Source organism: Phocoena phocoena, chromosome 19 (assembly GCF_963924675.1).
Source record: "Phocoena phocoena chromosome 19, mPhoPho1.1, whole genome shotgun sequence".
Classification (NCBI taxonomy): Eukaryota; Metazoa; Chordata; class Mammalia; order Artiodactyla; family Phocoenidae; genus Phocoena; species Phocoena phocoena.
Window position 1 is genome coordinate 57,079,025 of NC_089237.1, and position 15,841 is coordinate 57,094,865.

The window sequence follows — 15,841 nt, forward strand, 5'->3', positions numbered from 1 at the left end:
CCTATTAGCTGTAACTTCGGGAAGGTTACTTAATTTCTGACTAAGCTTCATTTCCCCATTGATAAAATGGAGATGATAATAATAGTAGTTACCTCACAGGGTTTTGGGGAAGAATTAAATACACTAATGTAGTGACTGTCAACCAGGGGTGATTTCTACCCCCAGGGGTGATTTCCATCCCCTGTGACAATGTCATTTTTGGTTGTCACAAGTTGGTAGGGAGGTGCTATTGGTATCTAGCATGCAAGGTCCAAGGATGCTGCTAAACATCCTACAATTCACAGGATGACCCCCCCCACAGGGAGAATTTTCCAGCCCCAAATGTCAATGCTTCTGAGGTTGAGAAACTCTGCAATAACGCATGTAACACTAGAACAATGAGCAGTGTGTAGAAAATAATTGATAACTGTTAGCTCGTATTAGGTGGAAGGGTCCCTAGAATGGTCACCAGGCTCAGAATCCATGGCACTGATTCAGTGGTAGAGCTGACCTTCAAACAAGAACAACACAACAATTGACCCGAGCCACTAGAATATTTTATGTGCATTTCTAAAGCATATCTAAGAGATAACGTGGGAACGTGTATGAGTCACACTGGTTTTTTCGTTTGTTTGTTTTTGTCTGTTTTTTGGCCACACAGCTTGTGGGATCTTAGTTCCCTGACCAGGGACTGAACCCGCGCCCTTGGCAGTGAAAGCATAGAGTCCTAATCCCTGGACCGACAGGTAATTCCCAGAGTCACACTGTTTTTTAATACGCAAACCTGCCTGAGGTCTCTCAACTATCATTAATACTGACTTCCACTTCAGCCAAATGCCTTTATGATAGTACAAAGTATCGATATAATGTCAAGATGGTGGGCTCCGGAGCCAGGCTGCCTGAGGTCCAATCCCAGGTCCATCACTTACTAGCCGTGTGATCTCGAATAAGTTACTGAATCACTCTGTACCTCAGTTTCGTCATCTGTAAATTGGGGATAATAATGGTACTTACCTCATAGTTATTATGAGACTTGGCACATAAGAAATGATTAGTAAATGGGTTTTTTTTGTTCTGTTTTTCTTTCGATTTGTTAGGCTTTTCCTTCTAATATTCCTAAAGGTCCTATGGCTTTACCTGCTCGTCAGAGCCTGCTCCGCACCCACAGTGAGTTCAACAATGTCCCACTGGTCTGAAAAAAAAGCATGTTTTTTTTAAATTTATTTTTGGCTGCTTTGGGTCTTCGTTGCTGCACGTAGGCTTTCTCCAGTTACGGGGAGCGGGGGCTACTCTTCGTTGTGGTGCGCAGGCTTCTCATTGCAGTGGCTTCTCTTGTTGCAGAGCACGGGCTCTAGGCATGCGGGCTTCAGTAGTTGTGGCACGTGGGCTCAGTAGTTGTGGCTCGCGGGCTGTAGAACGCAGGCTCAGCAGTTGTGGCGCATAGGCTTAGTTGCTCTGTGACATTTGTGATCTCCCTGGACCAGGGCTCGAACCTATGCCCCTGCATTGGCAGGCGGATTCTTAACCACTGTGCCACCAGGGAAGTCCCAAAAAGCATGTTTTGAACTTCTGTTTCTAACAACATGGCCAACCACATGTCCAGGTTGTCTTTGTAATTTATGCAGAAAAGGTATTGATATTTGAGAAACACTTTCAGAAAAATAGGAATGGAAGGGACTTCCTTGCCTTAGCAAACTTATAAAAGAAAAAACAGATGTACTTCCTTCAAAAAGGGGAAAAAGATAAAGATGGCTTTCACAGCTACTGCTTAACTATAAGGCCAAGGCAAAGTTAGAATGAAAGAAAGAGAGAAAAGCGTAAGTATCAGAAAAGAAGATAATATATTGCCATTATTTCCAGTTGATAAGATCATCTACATGGAAAAACCAAACCAACATACATACTTTGAGGTTAGCAAGAGAGGTTAGCAAGGTTGCTGGATACAAGATCCACCTATAAAAATCAATACCATTCCTCAATACCAGCAATAACCAACTTTAAAATATAAATGAAAATAAGATACCACTCAAAATAGCAATAAAATTATAAAGTTTACAAGTATTAAATAAGACTACACAAGACTTTTATAAAGAAAAAGTTTTAAGTTCTAAGAAAGAACAAAGAAATGAATGTGTGGCCCAAATTGTTTATAAATTCAATGCAACTCCAATTGAAAGTCTAGTTAGATTTTTCAAGTCGGTAAACTTACCCTAAAAACTCAAAAAATATATACCATAGCTAAGTTATATAAAAAAAGGAAAGTGAAATGTAAAACTTGCCCCACCATCACATACGAAAACATCAAAAACAACAACAACTTAAAAAAAATCTTTAAAACAAAACAAAACAGGGTAGTCCCAATCAGAATCCTAGCAAGTTATTTTGCGGATATTGAAAACTCATTCTGAAGTTTATAGGAAGAGGCATGAGACCCAGAATTGCCAAAACAATATTGAAGGAGGGGAATAATGGTGGAGAACTGACACTACCTGACTTCAAGACTCACTACAAAGCTATAGTACTTAAGACAATGTGGTATTGGTGAAAGAATAGACAAATAGATCAATGGAACAGAACAGAGAACCCAGAAACGGACCCATGTAAGTACAGTCAACTGATTGCAAAGGTAATACAATGGAGCAAAGAGAGTCTATCCAACAAATGGTTCTGGAACAACTGGACGTCCACATGCAAAAAAAAAAAAAAAGAAGAAAAAAAAAGAATTTAGCCACAGACCTTACATCCTTCACAAAATTTAACTCAAAATGGATCACGGACTTAAACATAAAACACAAAACTATAATATTCTTAGATGATAACATAGAAGAAAACTACGACCTTGGGTATGGCAATGACTTTTAGATACAACACCAAAGGCATGACCCATGAAAGAAAGAATTGATAGACTGGACTCCATTAAAATTTAAAATAGCTACTCTGCAAAAGATAATGTCAAGGAAATTAGAAGACAAGGCACAGACTGGAAGAAAATATTTGCAAAAGACACATGTGATAAAGGACTATTATCCAAAGTACACAAAGAACTCTCAGAACTCAACAAAAAGAAAACAAACAACCAAAACAAAAACTGGGCAGAAGAGCTAAATAGACATTTCTCCAAAGAAGACATACAAATGGCCAACAGGCACATGAAAAGATGCTCAACATCGCTAGTTATTAGAGAAATGCAAATCAAAACCTCAATCAGGTATCACCTCACACCAGTCAGAATGGCCATCATCAAAAAGTCTGCAAGTAATAAATGCTGGAGAGGGTGTGGAGGACAGGGAACCTGCCTACACTGCACTTTTCCACAGTGCAGCCACTGTGGAAAACAGTATGGAAGCTCCTTTTAAAAAGCTAAAAATAGAGCTACCATATGATCCAACAATCCCGCTCCTGGACGTATATCTGGAAAAAATGAAAACTCTGATTCGAAAAGATACATGCACCCCGATGTTCATAGCAACACTATTTACAATTACCAAGTCATGGAAACAACCTAAGTGCCCATCAACAGATAACTGGCTTAAGATGATGTGGTATATATATATATACAATGGACTATTACCCAGCCATGAGAAAGAACAAAATATTGCCAGTTGCAGCAACATGGATGGACCTAGAGAATATACTTAGTGAAGTAAGTCAGATGGAGAAAGACAAATATTATATGATATCACTTACATGTGGACTCTAAAAAATAATAAAAATGAATCTACATACAAAACAGAAACAGACACACAGACATAGAAAACAAACTTATGCTTACCAAAGGGTAAAGGGAGGGTGGGAGGGATAATTTAGGAGGATGGGGCTAACAGATTCAAAGTACTATACATAAACTACATATACAACGAGGATTTACTGTATAGCACAGGGAACTATATTCAATATCTTGTAATAACCTATAATGGAAAATAATCTGAAATATATATATGTATGTATTTCAGCTTACCATACACCTGAAACTAACACAATATTGTAAATCAAATATACTTCAATTTTTTTTAATGGGCCAAAGATTTTAACAGACATCTCACCAAAGAAGACATCCCCAAAAGATACTCCACGCCTCAGGTCATCAGGGAAATGCAAAAAAAAATAACAAGACACCACTACACACCTATCTGAATGGCCAAAATCCAGCACACTGACAATACCAAATGCTGGTGAGGATGTGAAGGAACAGGAACTCGCATTGATTGTTGGTAGAAAAGCAAAATGATGCGGCCATGTTGGAAGACAGTTGGAGATTTCTTACAAAATTAAACATACTTTACCGTGTAATCTAGCAATTGTTCTCCTTGATATTTACCCTAAGAATCTGAAAACTTATGTCCACACAAAAAACTTATAAATGGATATTTATAGCAGCTTTACTCATAAGAGCCAAAACTTAGAAGCAACCAAGATGTCCTTCAGTAGATGAATAAATAAACTGTGGTCCATCCGGAAAGTGGAATATTATTCAGCATAAGGAAGAAATGAGCTATCAAGCTATGAAAGGACCCAGAGGAGCCTTAAATGCATATGACTAAGTGAAAGAAGCCAATCTGAAAAAGCTACGTATTGTATAATTCCAACTATGTGACATTTTGGAAAAGGGAAAATTATGGAGCCAGTAAAAAGATCTCTGGTTGTCAGGGGTTAGGGGGAAGCATGAATAGGCAGAGCACAGAGGATTTTTAGGGCAATGAAAATACTCTGTATGATACTATAATGATGAATACACGTCACTATGTATTTGTCCAAATTCATAGAATGTACACCACCAAGCATGAACCCTAAGGTATATTATGGACTTTAGGTGATTATGATGTGTCAATGAAGGTTCATCAAATGTAACGAATGTACTACTCTGATGGGGTATCTTGAGAATGGGGCAAAGGGTATATGGGAACCCTTTGTACCTTCCTCTCAATTTTGCTGTGAATCTAAAACTGCTCTATAAAAACGATCTTTTTAAAAAAGGCGGTTTTGAAGCAAGAACAGAAAAACAAGCCAACAATACTGTATTGTATGTTTGAAAGTTGCTGAGAGAGTTGAAAGTTCTCATCACAAGAAAAAAAACTGTCACTATGTGTAGTGATGGATATAACTAAATTCACTGTGGTAATCATTTTGCAATATATGCATATATCAAATCATTATATCGTACACCTAAAACTAACACTTTACGTCAATTATACCTCAATAAAAAATAAAAAAACTCACGCACATGGGTATCAGGAGACACATCCAGGAATGTCTGTGGCAGTTCTCTTTGAAAGAATAAAGAACTATAAACAGTGCAAATATCCGCCAACAGAAGAGTACATAAACGAGCTATGATGTATTCATCTAATAAAATACTGCATCTCAGCGAAAATAAATCAATTACTGCTACCTACATCCTACAAATGAACCTCAAAATCACAGTTCAGTGCAAGAATCAAGTACAGATGAACTTTGAAGATACAATTCCACTTATGTTAAGTTCAAGAATGGACAAAAGTAATTAATATATCGGCATATATAAAAATAGGTAGCAAAACTATAAAGAAATACAAGGGAATAATTAGTATAAAATTCAGGATAACATTACCTCTGGTTGGGAGGAAGAAAGAAGGAATAAGAGAAAGGCACACAGGGGATTTAGGGAATGGTAACACCCTATTGCCTGGCCTGAGTAATGAGCACATGGGTGTTCATTAGATTGTTTAAAAATATACATATATATATATATATATATATATTTAACACTATTTTGTTTCCATACCCACAAAAAACTACTTTCCCCTGAAGAAATCTATAAAAATATATATAAATTATGCCTTCACCTAATAATGCTAAAGAAAATACTTTTTGAGTCACAGCCTTCAGCTAGAAAATAGATCTGATAATTGCCGTACATCTATCTCACCCAAAGTTTAAACAATATACAAATTTTTGGTTTTTATCTTGCCAAAAAAAAAGTGGGCTATTCTAAAAGTCAGTGTAATTTAGGATAACTTTTGCATAAATACAAAAAGGTAAAAGCATGCGTGCTCTTTCCACAAGCTGCATTTAGGCCTCGGCAGGTTGGGGACCACAGCTTTCTTGGACCACTTACCTGATACTCAGGTCATAACTCCCGCTCAGGAGAAAGTTTTCCTCCTCACACAAGAAGAGGGTATGGACACTCCCAGTGTGGCCTCGGAACTTGATGGGTATCTGTTTTATCTGTACGATGTCCAGAAGCTGGATCTTCCGATTGGATGACACAGCTAACAAATCTCCCCCAGAATAGTGGATGATTCTGTTTCGGTCCCACCTGAGTTGCCAGAAAAAGGATGATCCATGGAAAGAAGAGTTAGTGTCCTTCCTAGAACTCACTTAGCACAGTGCCTTTCACCTGCAGCAATACTATAATGGAAAATACAGGGCCTTCCAACAAGGGATATAGCAGAAGGCAAGGCCTAATGTTAATGGTTCCTGATGGATCCCCACCTCACACCATAACAAAAATCCATTTCAAACAGATTTAAAACCTAAACACAAAAGGCAAAACTATTTTAATAATTTCTGCTAATGTATGATAAATCATCAAGACACAGAACAGAGTATGCAGCATTTCCCACCTTATTTGACCATGGAAACCTTTTTTTCATGGAAAACCTCAGAGGAACACACTTGGGAAGCCCTATACCCACTGCATGTCCCATTGTTGGTTTTTTGCTGTTCTTCTTTTTTCCCTTAACCAATATCCAGTGAGCATATATTAGGGGCAAAGTCCTGGGATAATTGGTGCTAACGGGAAATACAAAGATAGATGAATAAGATATGAATGGACCTTGCCCTCAATGAGTTTACAGTCTAACAAAACAGGGTGAGTTGAATTAATTTTCCAATCATAAGATTATTAGCAAACAGATAAAATATGAGCAGGATGACCAAATAATTTATTGTCTAAACTGAGCTTTTTTATTGTGAAAGGGGACACTATTGTTAATTATTGGAGGACCACAGAGTAAAATCGAATTGTTTCAGTAAACAGGGATATAAAGTCACTCTAAATATGAGAAGCAATTCCTGACGTTTTTGTCCTCATTCCATTTGTCCTATCTAGAGTTCAACCAGTCATCTTCTCTTCTAAAGAGCACGTATCACCACACTATCCATAAAATCTCAGCTCTGCCTTTTCCCATCTGCTCTGTCTTCCCCCTACTGGCTGGTCAAGAAGCAATTCGTTAGTAAGGTTCACAGACAAAAATAGAACAATGATGGTCTTCACAAAACTTTATGAATAAAGAGTGAAGTCCTAGGTCTAAAGTATGGAAGGAAGTTGCCTATTAAAGGGTCTTCTTACGGCATATTCAAACGATGCCACACTAGGTAGTTATCATAAATATCATTTTCATGTTTAACACGGAAAGACATTCACAGTACCTTGCCAGAGTGGGTTACAGAACTATGTATAGCATAGCCCCCTTTCTATTTAAAATATGTATTTATAGAGGCAAAGAAAAAGTTCTAGGGTAGACATCGATATTAATGGTAGTCATCTCTATGTGACAAGATTGTAGGAGAGCTTTCCTTTCCTCTATACACTTCCTGGCATTTTTTGGATTTTTTTTCCAGTAAGGATATATTACTTCTAAAATAAGAATTAAACAATAAAGATATTTTTAAAAAAGATTTCATGCCTGTGAATTGTGTGAAAGCTTGGTCAGTGTACACAAAGTTTATAAGGGGAGAGCGACCTCCACCCGATGCCAAGAATGGTGCAAAAATCAAGCACCTATTCTCCAAGTGGGATCTCATGTGGGTTTGAGGCTGGGGCTTGAGGTGAGGAAGGACTGCCTTTCCAAGTGAGCGAAGGTCATGGGAGTCCTCAGATGCCCGTGTGGGTAGTTCAGGGGTCCCTGGAGACCTGGACTCTGACCACAGTACCTACGTGTCACAGAGAATGCGGATGTTGTAAGTGCCACAGAAGACATTCCTCTCCTCCATCTGCACCTGCTGAGTTTCCTGGTTCTGGTACGCGGTCCACAGGTTGTAGCCATTCTAACAAGGGAACACTTACAGTCAAAGGATGGCAGCAACCTGACCCCAGACACGCATCCCTATGACTCTCCCATGGCGAGGGTACAGGGGCCCAAGAGCTCCTTCTCTTCAGGCTGTGGCCACTGCTATGTGGTGATGGGGAGGGACCTGTGAGCAAAAGGAACCCCTGTGTGAGAAAATACTGAGCTGAAGGTCCTGACCCTTCTTCGACCTCTGATTCTGTGAACTTCCGATGCTGCTGATAGCACAACTTTTCCAAAAATGAGCTCACGACCAGGATGCACACAAAATAGTCACCGGTGCCCATTTCACAGAAGCCGGGGTTTCGAGTTCCTGGTGTGTGTGCACGAGACAGTACAGAGCGTACTCGTGGGAACTCAAGTCACATGTGAAATTCCTGTTGCACGCTCTACGCACTTGTGTGTCCAAGTTTTCATACATCCGCAACCTTCATTTCTCCTTACAGCTGCCTCACAAAGTACATCACTTGCCCCACAAAGTTTTCCCACCATTTTACAGATGATGCATCTGAGCCTGAGAGGGGAAATCAATTTTATCAAGTCTCAACAGGGGTGTTCCCCGTCCCTTTCCAACACTCCTTCCTTCCTTCCTTCCCTCCTTCCTTCCCTCCTTCCTTCCTCCCTCCTTCCCTTCCTTCTTTCCCTCACTTCCTTCCCTCCTTCCTTCCTCCCTCCTTCCCTTCCTTCCCTCCTTCCTTCTTCCCTCCTTCCCTTCCTTCCTTCCCTCACTTCCTTCCCTCCTTCCTTCCTCCTTCCTTCCCTCCTTCCTTCCTCCCTCCTTCCCTTCCTTCTTTCCCTCACTTCCTTCCCTCCTTCCTTCCTCCCTCCTTCCCTTCCTTCCCTCCTTCCTTCTTCCCTCCTTCCCTTCCTTCCTTCCCTCACTTCCTTCCCTCCTTCCTTCCTCCTTCCCTCCCTCCTTCCTTCCCTCCTTCCTTCCTCCCTCCTTCCCTTCCTTCCTTCCACCCTCCCTTCCCTCCTTGCTACCCTCCCTTCCTTCCCCCCTCCTTCTCTCCCTCCCTTCCTTCCTTCCCTGCATCCTTCCCTCCTTCCTTCCTTCCTCCTTCCTTCCCTCCTTCTGTCCTCCCTCCCTCCTTCCCTTCCCTCCTTCCTTCCCTCCTTCCTTCTTCCCTCCTTCCTTCCTTCCTTCCTCCCTCCCCACTCCCTCCCTTCATCACACACTTTCTGAGTAGCTATGGCCCTCCAGGGATGCTAAACTCTGGTATAGATGAGTCAACTGGAATTCCAGTTCCAGTCTTCTTCCCAACCTCATTTTCTTCAACCTCAAAAAGCAGGAAACAGCAATCACGCTAACAGGAAACTGATAAGACAAGGTGAGTTTATGATGAAAGCAAAGAGGACCACAGCACGACGTCTGTGTCTGGGGACCTGTCTTCCTTCCCAACCTCAGCCTTCTCTTCCATGCCCGTCCACTCTTCCTCAGCCCATCCTCCTTCTCGATCTTTCACCAGGTCCTGACGTCCACATAGAAGTCTCTCCCCAGAAGAATCCATCAGCCTGCTTCCCCTCACGTGTTCAGGCAGCTCTGATATCCTGCCGTGAATTAAACAAGGCTTCCCTGGCTTCTCACAGCCCAGGCTGGAATTCCTTGGCTCTCGCCTACCCACTGAGCTTTGAGAGCCTGGAGGCTACTCGGTGGAGTCGATGGGGTGGAAGAGATCTGGCTTCGAATCCCAGCTCTGCCATGACCAGCCAGGAGACCTTGGGCAAGTATTCTAACAGCACAGCCTCATTTCCACACCCACACACTGGGAGCAACGCTGTCCACCCGACCCGTTGTGAGGATCAAGTAGATCAAGTAGATCACGGAAATCAAGCACAGGCAGTACCCGCTGTAGCCGCCACCCCCGGAAGCACTCACCACTAGCCTCCGCCTCTTCCCAGCAGCCCGCTCTCTGCTGAGTCCTACTGCTTCCCTACCGGTCTCCATACCTTTACCTGTTTCTCTTTCTTTTCTTAAATTAATTATACATTTCTAAGCAGCAAACACTGTCCGGGTAGTCCTTGTTTGTCTGGCAATTACTAGCTACATCACCTAAGGAAGAAGGGTGCTGGCTGTGTTACACTTAACAGAGTGACGGGCTTGGAAAGAGCGGGTCAGCCTTGAACTTATGTCTCTTTCCCTCCAGTGGAGGCCTGACACTCTGTTTCTTCTTCTATAAAATGGGTGGAGGGGCCAACTCAAAGATTTCAAAAATTGCAGGCCCACAAATGTGCTTTCTTTGGCCCATGTAGTTTTGGGTTTTTTTTTTTAATGCTTTTAATTGGTTGCCAGCATTAAAGAAAAGCAAGAGCTGTCCCGTGATAATTCAGATTTCTCACTTCCCTTGAAAGCTCAGGCGGCCTGGGAAGCCGGGGTGCACAGTCTCCCGTGGCAATGCTCAGCTGGACCTGAGTAGGGACTGCACCCCCCAGAGTCACCACGGTCCCATCATCCTGCCGCCCTCCCCGCCTCCCTCCCTCCTTTGTGTGACCAGAACGGCCTCTACAGACATAAGAACTGGACCCTTCTCTTTCTCAACTTCTAATTGAAACTGCACAGTCTTCCTATGGAAAGCTACAGTCTGACCACCCCTGTTAAGTATCCTTTTGGGGCCCATTGAATAGATTTCAAAATAGAAGGCCCTTGAGCAGAGAGGAGGGGGCAGGAGTCCACTGGTCTGGGGAACGACCACCACGGCTGAATGGGCAGAACCCAGAGCTCAGAGTCTCCCATCTGAGACACGGTACTTTTTTTATTACTGCCCGAGGTTTTGTAGAGAGGTCTGAGGCTAAGTAACGCTCTCCTTCCATCCCAGAACCAGAATGAACCTGGAAGTGAGAGGTCGGAAAGCTTAATTCATTCTGGACCCTGGACATCTGGGGACAGCCCTAGCCCTGCCCTCATGTCCTCAATCCCGAGCGACAGACCCCCCTGCAGCCTCTCAATGCAGGGACAGAGGTGGTGAGGAAAACCCCAGCGATCCTGACACTGCTCCTGGCTCTGAGCTCCCCACTAGATGGCAGATGCCATGGACACAGGACCTGACGTGGGAGCTGCAGTCAGGAAGAACCCTGAGAAGACAACCAAATCAGCCCCCTCATTTAACAGAAGAGGTAGTTAAGGCTTAAGGAGAGAAAGTCACTCGCTTAAGGACACACCACCCCCAACCGTGGTCTCCCTTAGGGAATGCTGCCTCCCATACCCTACATCCATATGCTTCATGCTACACCCTCCCATACCCTACATCCATATGCCCCATCCTACATCTCCCATATCCTACATCCATGTGCTCTAACCTACACCCTCCCATACCCTACATCCATATGCTCTATCCTACATCCTCCCATATCCGACATCTGTATGTGAGGGCCGAGTCTGGACTTCAGCCTTCAATAGCCAGTAGGAAACGACGCCCACAGTCGCTTGCCCCAGGCGCCATCGGAACCCACCTTCGTTCTCAGTTTCCGTTTCTGATTTTTCACACATAGGTGCTTCCCGTCATCTGCCATCTTAGGAACTGGGATAGTAACCTTGTTGGCGTAATTAGGGTCTATTCCCCTGGTGTAGGACCCCTGGGGGAAAAGAACCAAAAATGGCTACTCTTAGTTCTTACACTCCAAGAGGAGGGGGAAAACTAGTGTTTGGCAAGATCTGAAAGATGGGTAAGTTCTGGGCAAGGAAGGCCTGGGCCTGGCCAGCTAGGCCAGCGGTGCGTGTAGACCGGCTGAAGGAGGGTAACGCCCACCAAACATCCGGAGAGGGACCAGCGAGGATGGTGGGCGGTTCCCAGCTTCCAGCATGTCCCCTGGCTCAAGGCCTCCTCTCCCTCTGCTGGGAAAAATCCAAGCTACCAGGAACCCATGATTTAGGGTCAGGCTTCTGGCAAGAAACAGAAGTATGAATACCAGAGATGGTTACTATCCAGGGAAAACTGCATTTTCACCTAAAAAAATACTCTGTGACTCCGTGAACATCTGCGTGCATGAGGCTTTCTTACATTGCACAAGCTGCAGTGTGGCTCCCTGGGGAAAGCTCCCTGCTCTGTGAGGCTCTGGAAAGGCTCTGCCCCTGTCTTCCCAAGAGGCTTCTATACGTGTCATCCCTGCTAGATGCACCAACAAGGGGAGAGTAAATGGGGATATCGGGAGTCCGGACAAAAAGGCAGTTGAGGAAGCAGCAGGAGGCCAGCTCAGGGTCTACCGCAGATGGAAAGGCTGATGCAGACATGAGGCTGGTCTACAGCTGTCCCCTCCCAAAGAAAGTACCTGCAGTAAGGTGATCTGGTGCTGGATGAAAGAGTGCATGGACAGGTCGGTCCTGACCTGCTGTGCCAGCACTGCCCAGTGCTGGCTCACGAACACACACCTGTTCAGGCTGTTCTTATCCAGCATACCTGGAAGACAAGAGGTGGACCTGGGGACCTCCCAACTGCGCTGCGATGGTGGCGGGCGGGGGTGGGGGTGGGGGGGCGAGTCTTGAGAAATCCCCCAACAGGCCCCGCGTACCGAGGATATACTTGGAGAGATGGACCGGCAGGTGACGGATGAAGTCGCGGTATGTGCTGACCCCAGAAGGCAGCTCTCTGATGGCCTCCAGATCCACCAGCGCATCGGCGGCGGGGGCCGAGCCTGCTTTGGACACGCTTGCTTTTTCAGAAGACAGCCTATTCATCTCGGAAATATACTGGAGTGAACTCTTCCACTGTCCTTCTAGAGGAAAGCCGGAGAAGGGGGCATGGTTGGGGCGTCTTTGGGGTGACTCCGGGCCGAGAGCAAGTCCTTGCCAAAAGTTTTCCCCAAAACAGAGCTCACCAGGGTCTACCCTGAGGCCACCGGGGTTTGGTCATTTCTTCCGCCAAAATGAAAACAGAGCTTCCCCAACCAAACGCACCAGCAGTTTTCAACGTTCCCAGCTCAAGTCGATGTCTGTGGCATCCAAACTGCCCTGCTGGTGAGATGGCATGGTGTCTGGAGTTTCCTCTAAATGAGCCCAACAAGAAAAAGTCTCAATTTCAAAAGAGGGGGTTGGAGGAAATAAGATTGGTATGGCGGTGATAATTATTGAGGCTGGATGACGGTTATGTGGGTAATGATTACACTGTTCTACCTACTTTTGAAACTTGAAAATTTTTGTATAAAAAGCGTTTCTGAATCTATGTTTTGTGTTTCCCATAATTTTTCCGTGTATATGTCTTGCTTCAAAACCCAAGTGAGGACGGCCCTAAGGTCAGGGCCCAATTCCCCACTGCTTTTGTTTCCACCTCAAGACTGAATCCAATGCCGCAAAAATAGCTCCTGGTGGGTTGGATTCTGGAGGTGCCCGTCCCCATATCCCCCCACACCAGAGGTCAGGGGCTAGACCGAGAGATTCCGGCCTGGGGCAAAAGGGGACTTAAGGTCACACTGACTGATTTTATTTTATCTTTTGGCCACGCCCCACAGCATGTGGGATCTTAGCTCCCGACCAGGGATGGAACCCGCACCCCCTGCAGGGGAAGCGCAGAGTCTTAACCGCTGGACTGCCAGGGAAGTCCCACACTGACTGATTTTAATCCTTGTTTCTCCCCTTACCAGATGTGGGATTAAATGAGGGAATAAATATCACAGAGCCCAACCCACTTCGTAGGTGACAAGTGAATGTTAGTTGCCCAACTCTGTCCTCCCCAGATACGGCTGCCCTACCAGCCCCTCCATCTCCACGGGACTCCCTCCCCATCGGCTTTCTTCCTACCAGCAGACTTACCAGTAGTGGCTGCTCCCCACGACACATTTTCGTGCAAGCTTGCTTTTCCTGTAGTTTTGGAGAACGGGAAGGATGTGTGCCCGGGTCTGGCTGCCCAGCAGACTTGTGAGGTCTTGCACGGGGGCGTGTGGCCTTTCTCAGGGCCGAAAAACACATCCTTGGAGTCTGGGTCGTTCCCTGAAAAACAAAAGGCCAAGATGAGCGGCTCTTTAGTACAGGTGTGTGGAGAGGAAGTGGTAGAGAGAGATGGTGTTATTTCTACTGGCTTCTTTTTAATCGACACAAAACGGACCAGGCCAGTTATGTCTGTTTTTATTTGGGGCCTCTGAGTTTCTACATAAAAATCACAGAGAGCCTCTGTTAGCCTTTGCCAGCCCACCTGCACTGCAAACTTCATCAGGGCTCTATATACACGAGGACAGAGAGAGAATGAGAGGGAGAGAGGGAGGGAAAGAGGAAGAGAGCGAGCGAGGAGCTGGAAGAGGGACTGCTTTTCTGAAGCTTTTTCGTCATGTTCTTCAATGATATGAATAAATGCCCTTGAGTCAAATTAGAAAATTTAATTTTTTTTCTTTCTTTTTGGCCGCACCGCGCAGCATGCAGAACTTCCCCCAACAGGGATCGAACCCATGCCCCCCTGCAGGAGAAGCACAGAGTCTTAACCACTGGACGACCAGGGAAGTCCTAGAAAATTTAATTTTTAAGAGAGAAGCTCCCCTAGGAAAAGGGGAAGATTGCCACAACCCGTAACTGGACTTACACAACGTTTAATACAAGGAGCTGATTCCTGTGGTGGGTGAGGACCTGTGTGTACAGATGAGGCTACTCAAGCCTGCCGCCCCTGTCCGGGGGCCAGCATTGCCCATGGGAGATGATCAGGATGGGGGGCCTGGTTTTCAACCCCCCGACTGGGTGACCACGGCCGAATCACTCAGGATCCCTGAACTTCGACTTCCTTACCTAAACAATGAAGGAGTTGGACTGATCAATCTCTAATCTAACTTATGGGATCCTCTGATTTTCTCCACCACTTTTTCATTCCAGATGATTATTCTTTTACTTTGTGGACACACCAAAGAAATCAAGGGCATATAACGGGATCTAACTGCCCCCAAGGTCACGTAGCTTTAAACTTTCCCAGGATTCTATGAGTCTGCAAACAGGACCACAAACCAGGTCTCGTGGACAGCAGGAATTCCCCGTCCTCAAGAGCTCAACCTCTGAATCCCTCCATCTGACGCCCTCTCCCAGCCTTGTCCCAGTCTGCTAATCCTCTGCTTCTCGTACTGGACCCCCTGCAACCCCTAGTCCCTCGCCTCCTTTCTGGTTGCTTTTGCTGCCCCAGTCCAGCTGGCCAAACATGTCCAAGACCTTGTCACCGACACCCTAGACCACTGGCTCTCAAAGTGAGGTCACCAGACCAGCAGCAGCATCCCCTGGGAACTTTTTAGAAATGCAGACTCGTGGCCCACATCGCACCTGCTGGGTCAGGACCTTTCGGGGAGGACCCCGGCCACCTGGGTTTTAATAAGCCCTCCCAGTGATTCTGATACAAGCAACGATTGAGAACGCCTACCCCAGCCTTATTTGGCCCCTCCACTACCTCCCGCCTTGGATAAACTCCAAGTCGAGGTTGGATTTTATGTGCAAGCAAGGAATACAGTGGGATGAATGAAGGAAAGCCCTAGGTTCTGACCTCTTGGCCTAGTTTCCGTGCAGTGCAAACTGAAGGGCAAGACAACTCAGTAGCACCCCCCCTTACCACCTTCTCAAACCCGCTTCAACCCCTAACCCGCTAAAGCAGGAACCGCCCCAGCATTCAGCGGCAGAGGCGCAGACCCGCCACTTCTGGGCCTAAGGGAGGCAGAAATCCCTTTGAAAAGCCTGACAGTTGAAAGTTCCTTCTGCATTTGTCCTTTTAGAATTTTCTAGAAGGAAGTCACATTCAGCAGCTTCTCCTTCGGTCAACAGGATTGGGTGTCAAGACAAAGCGCTCTGTTCTGCAATCCGGAAGATCCCCATCTACCTAAGCTTGTCCACACCTCCCGTTCCTTGACGAGCTCCTGAAGTC

The 15,841-nt window shown here is 45.1% G+C and overlaps 1 protein-coding gene across 1 annotated transcript in view; it reads right to left on the reverse strand.

Moving 5' to 3' along the window:
* FBXW10B (F-box and WD repeat domain containing 10B) overlaps positions 1-15,841 on the reverse strand; it is a 35,286-nt gene that overhangs the window by 18,891 nt on the left and 554 nt on the right. The window contains exons 2-7 of the mRNA XM_065898069.1: positions 13,771-13,947; positions 12,534-12,737; positions 12,294-12,421; positions 11,478-11,600; positions 7,898-8,007; positions 6,074-6,274 (exon numbers count right to left, since the gene is read on the reverse strand). Of these exons, the coding sequence (XP_065754141.1) occupies positions 6,074-6,274; positions 7,898-8,007; positions 11,478-11,600; positions 12,294-12,421; positions 12,534-12,737; positions 13,771-13,947 (943 nt within the window). The remainder of the gene's footprint in view (positions 1-6,073; positions 6,275-7,897; positions 8,008-11,477; positions 11,601-12,293; positions 12,422-12,533; positions 12,738-13,770; positions 13,948-15,841) is intronic.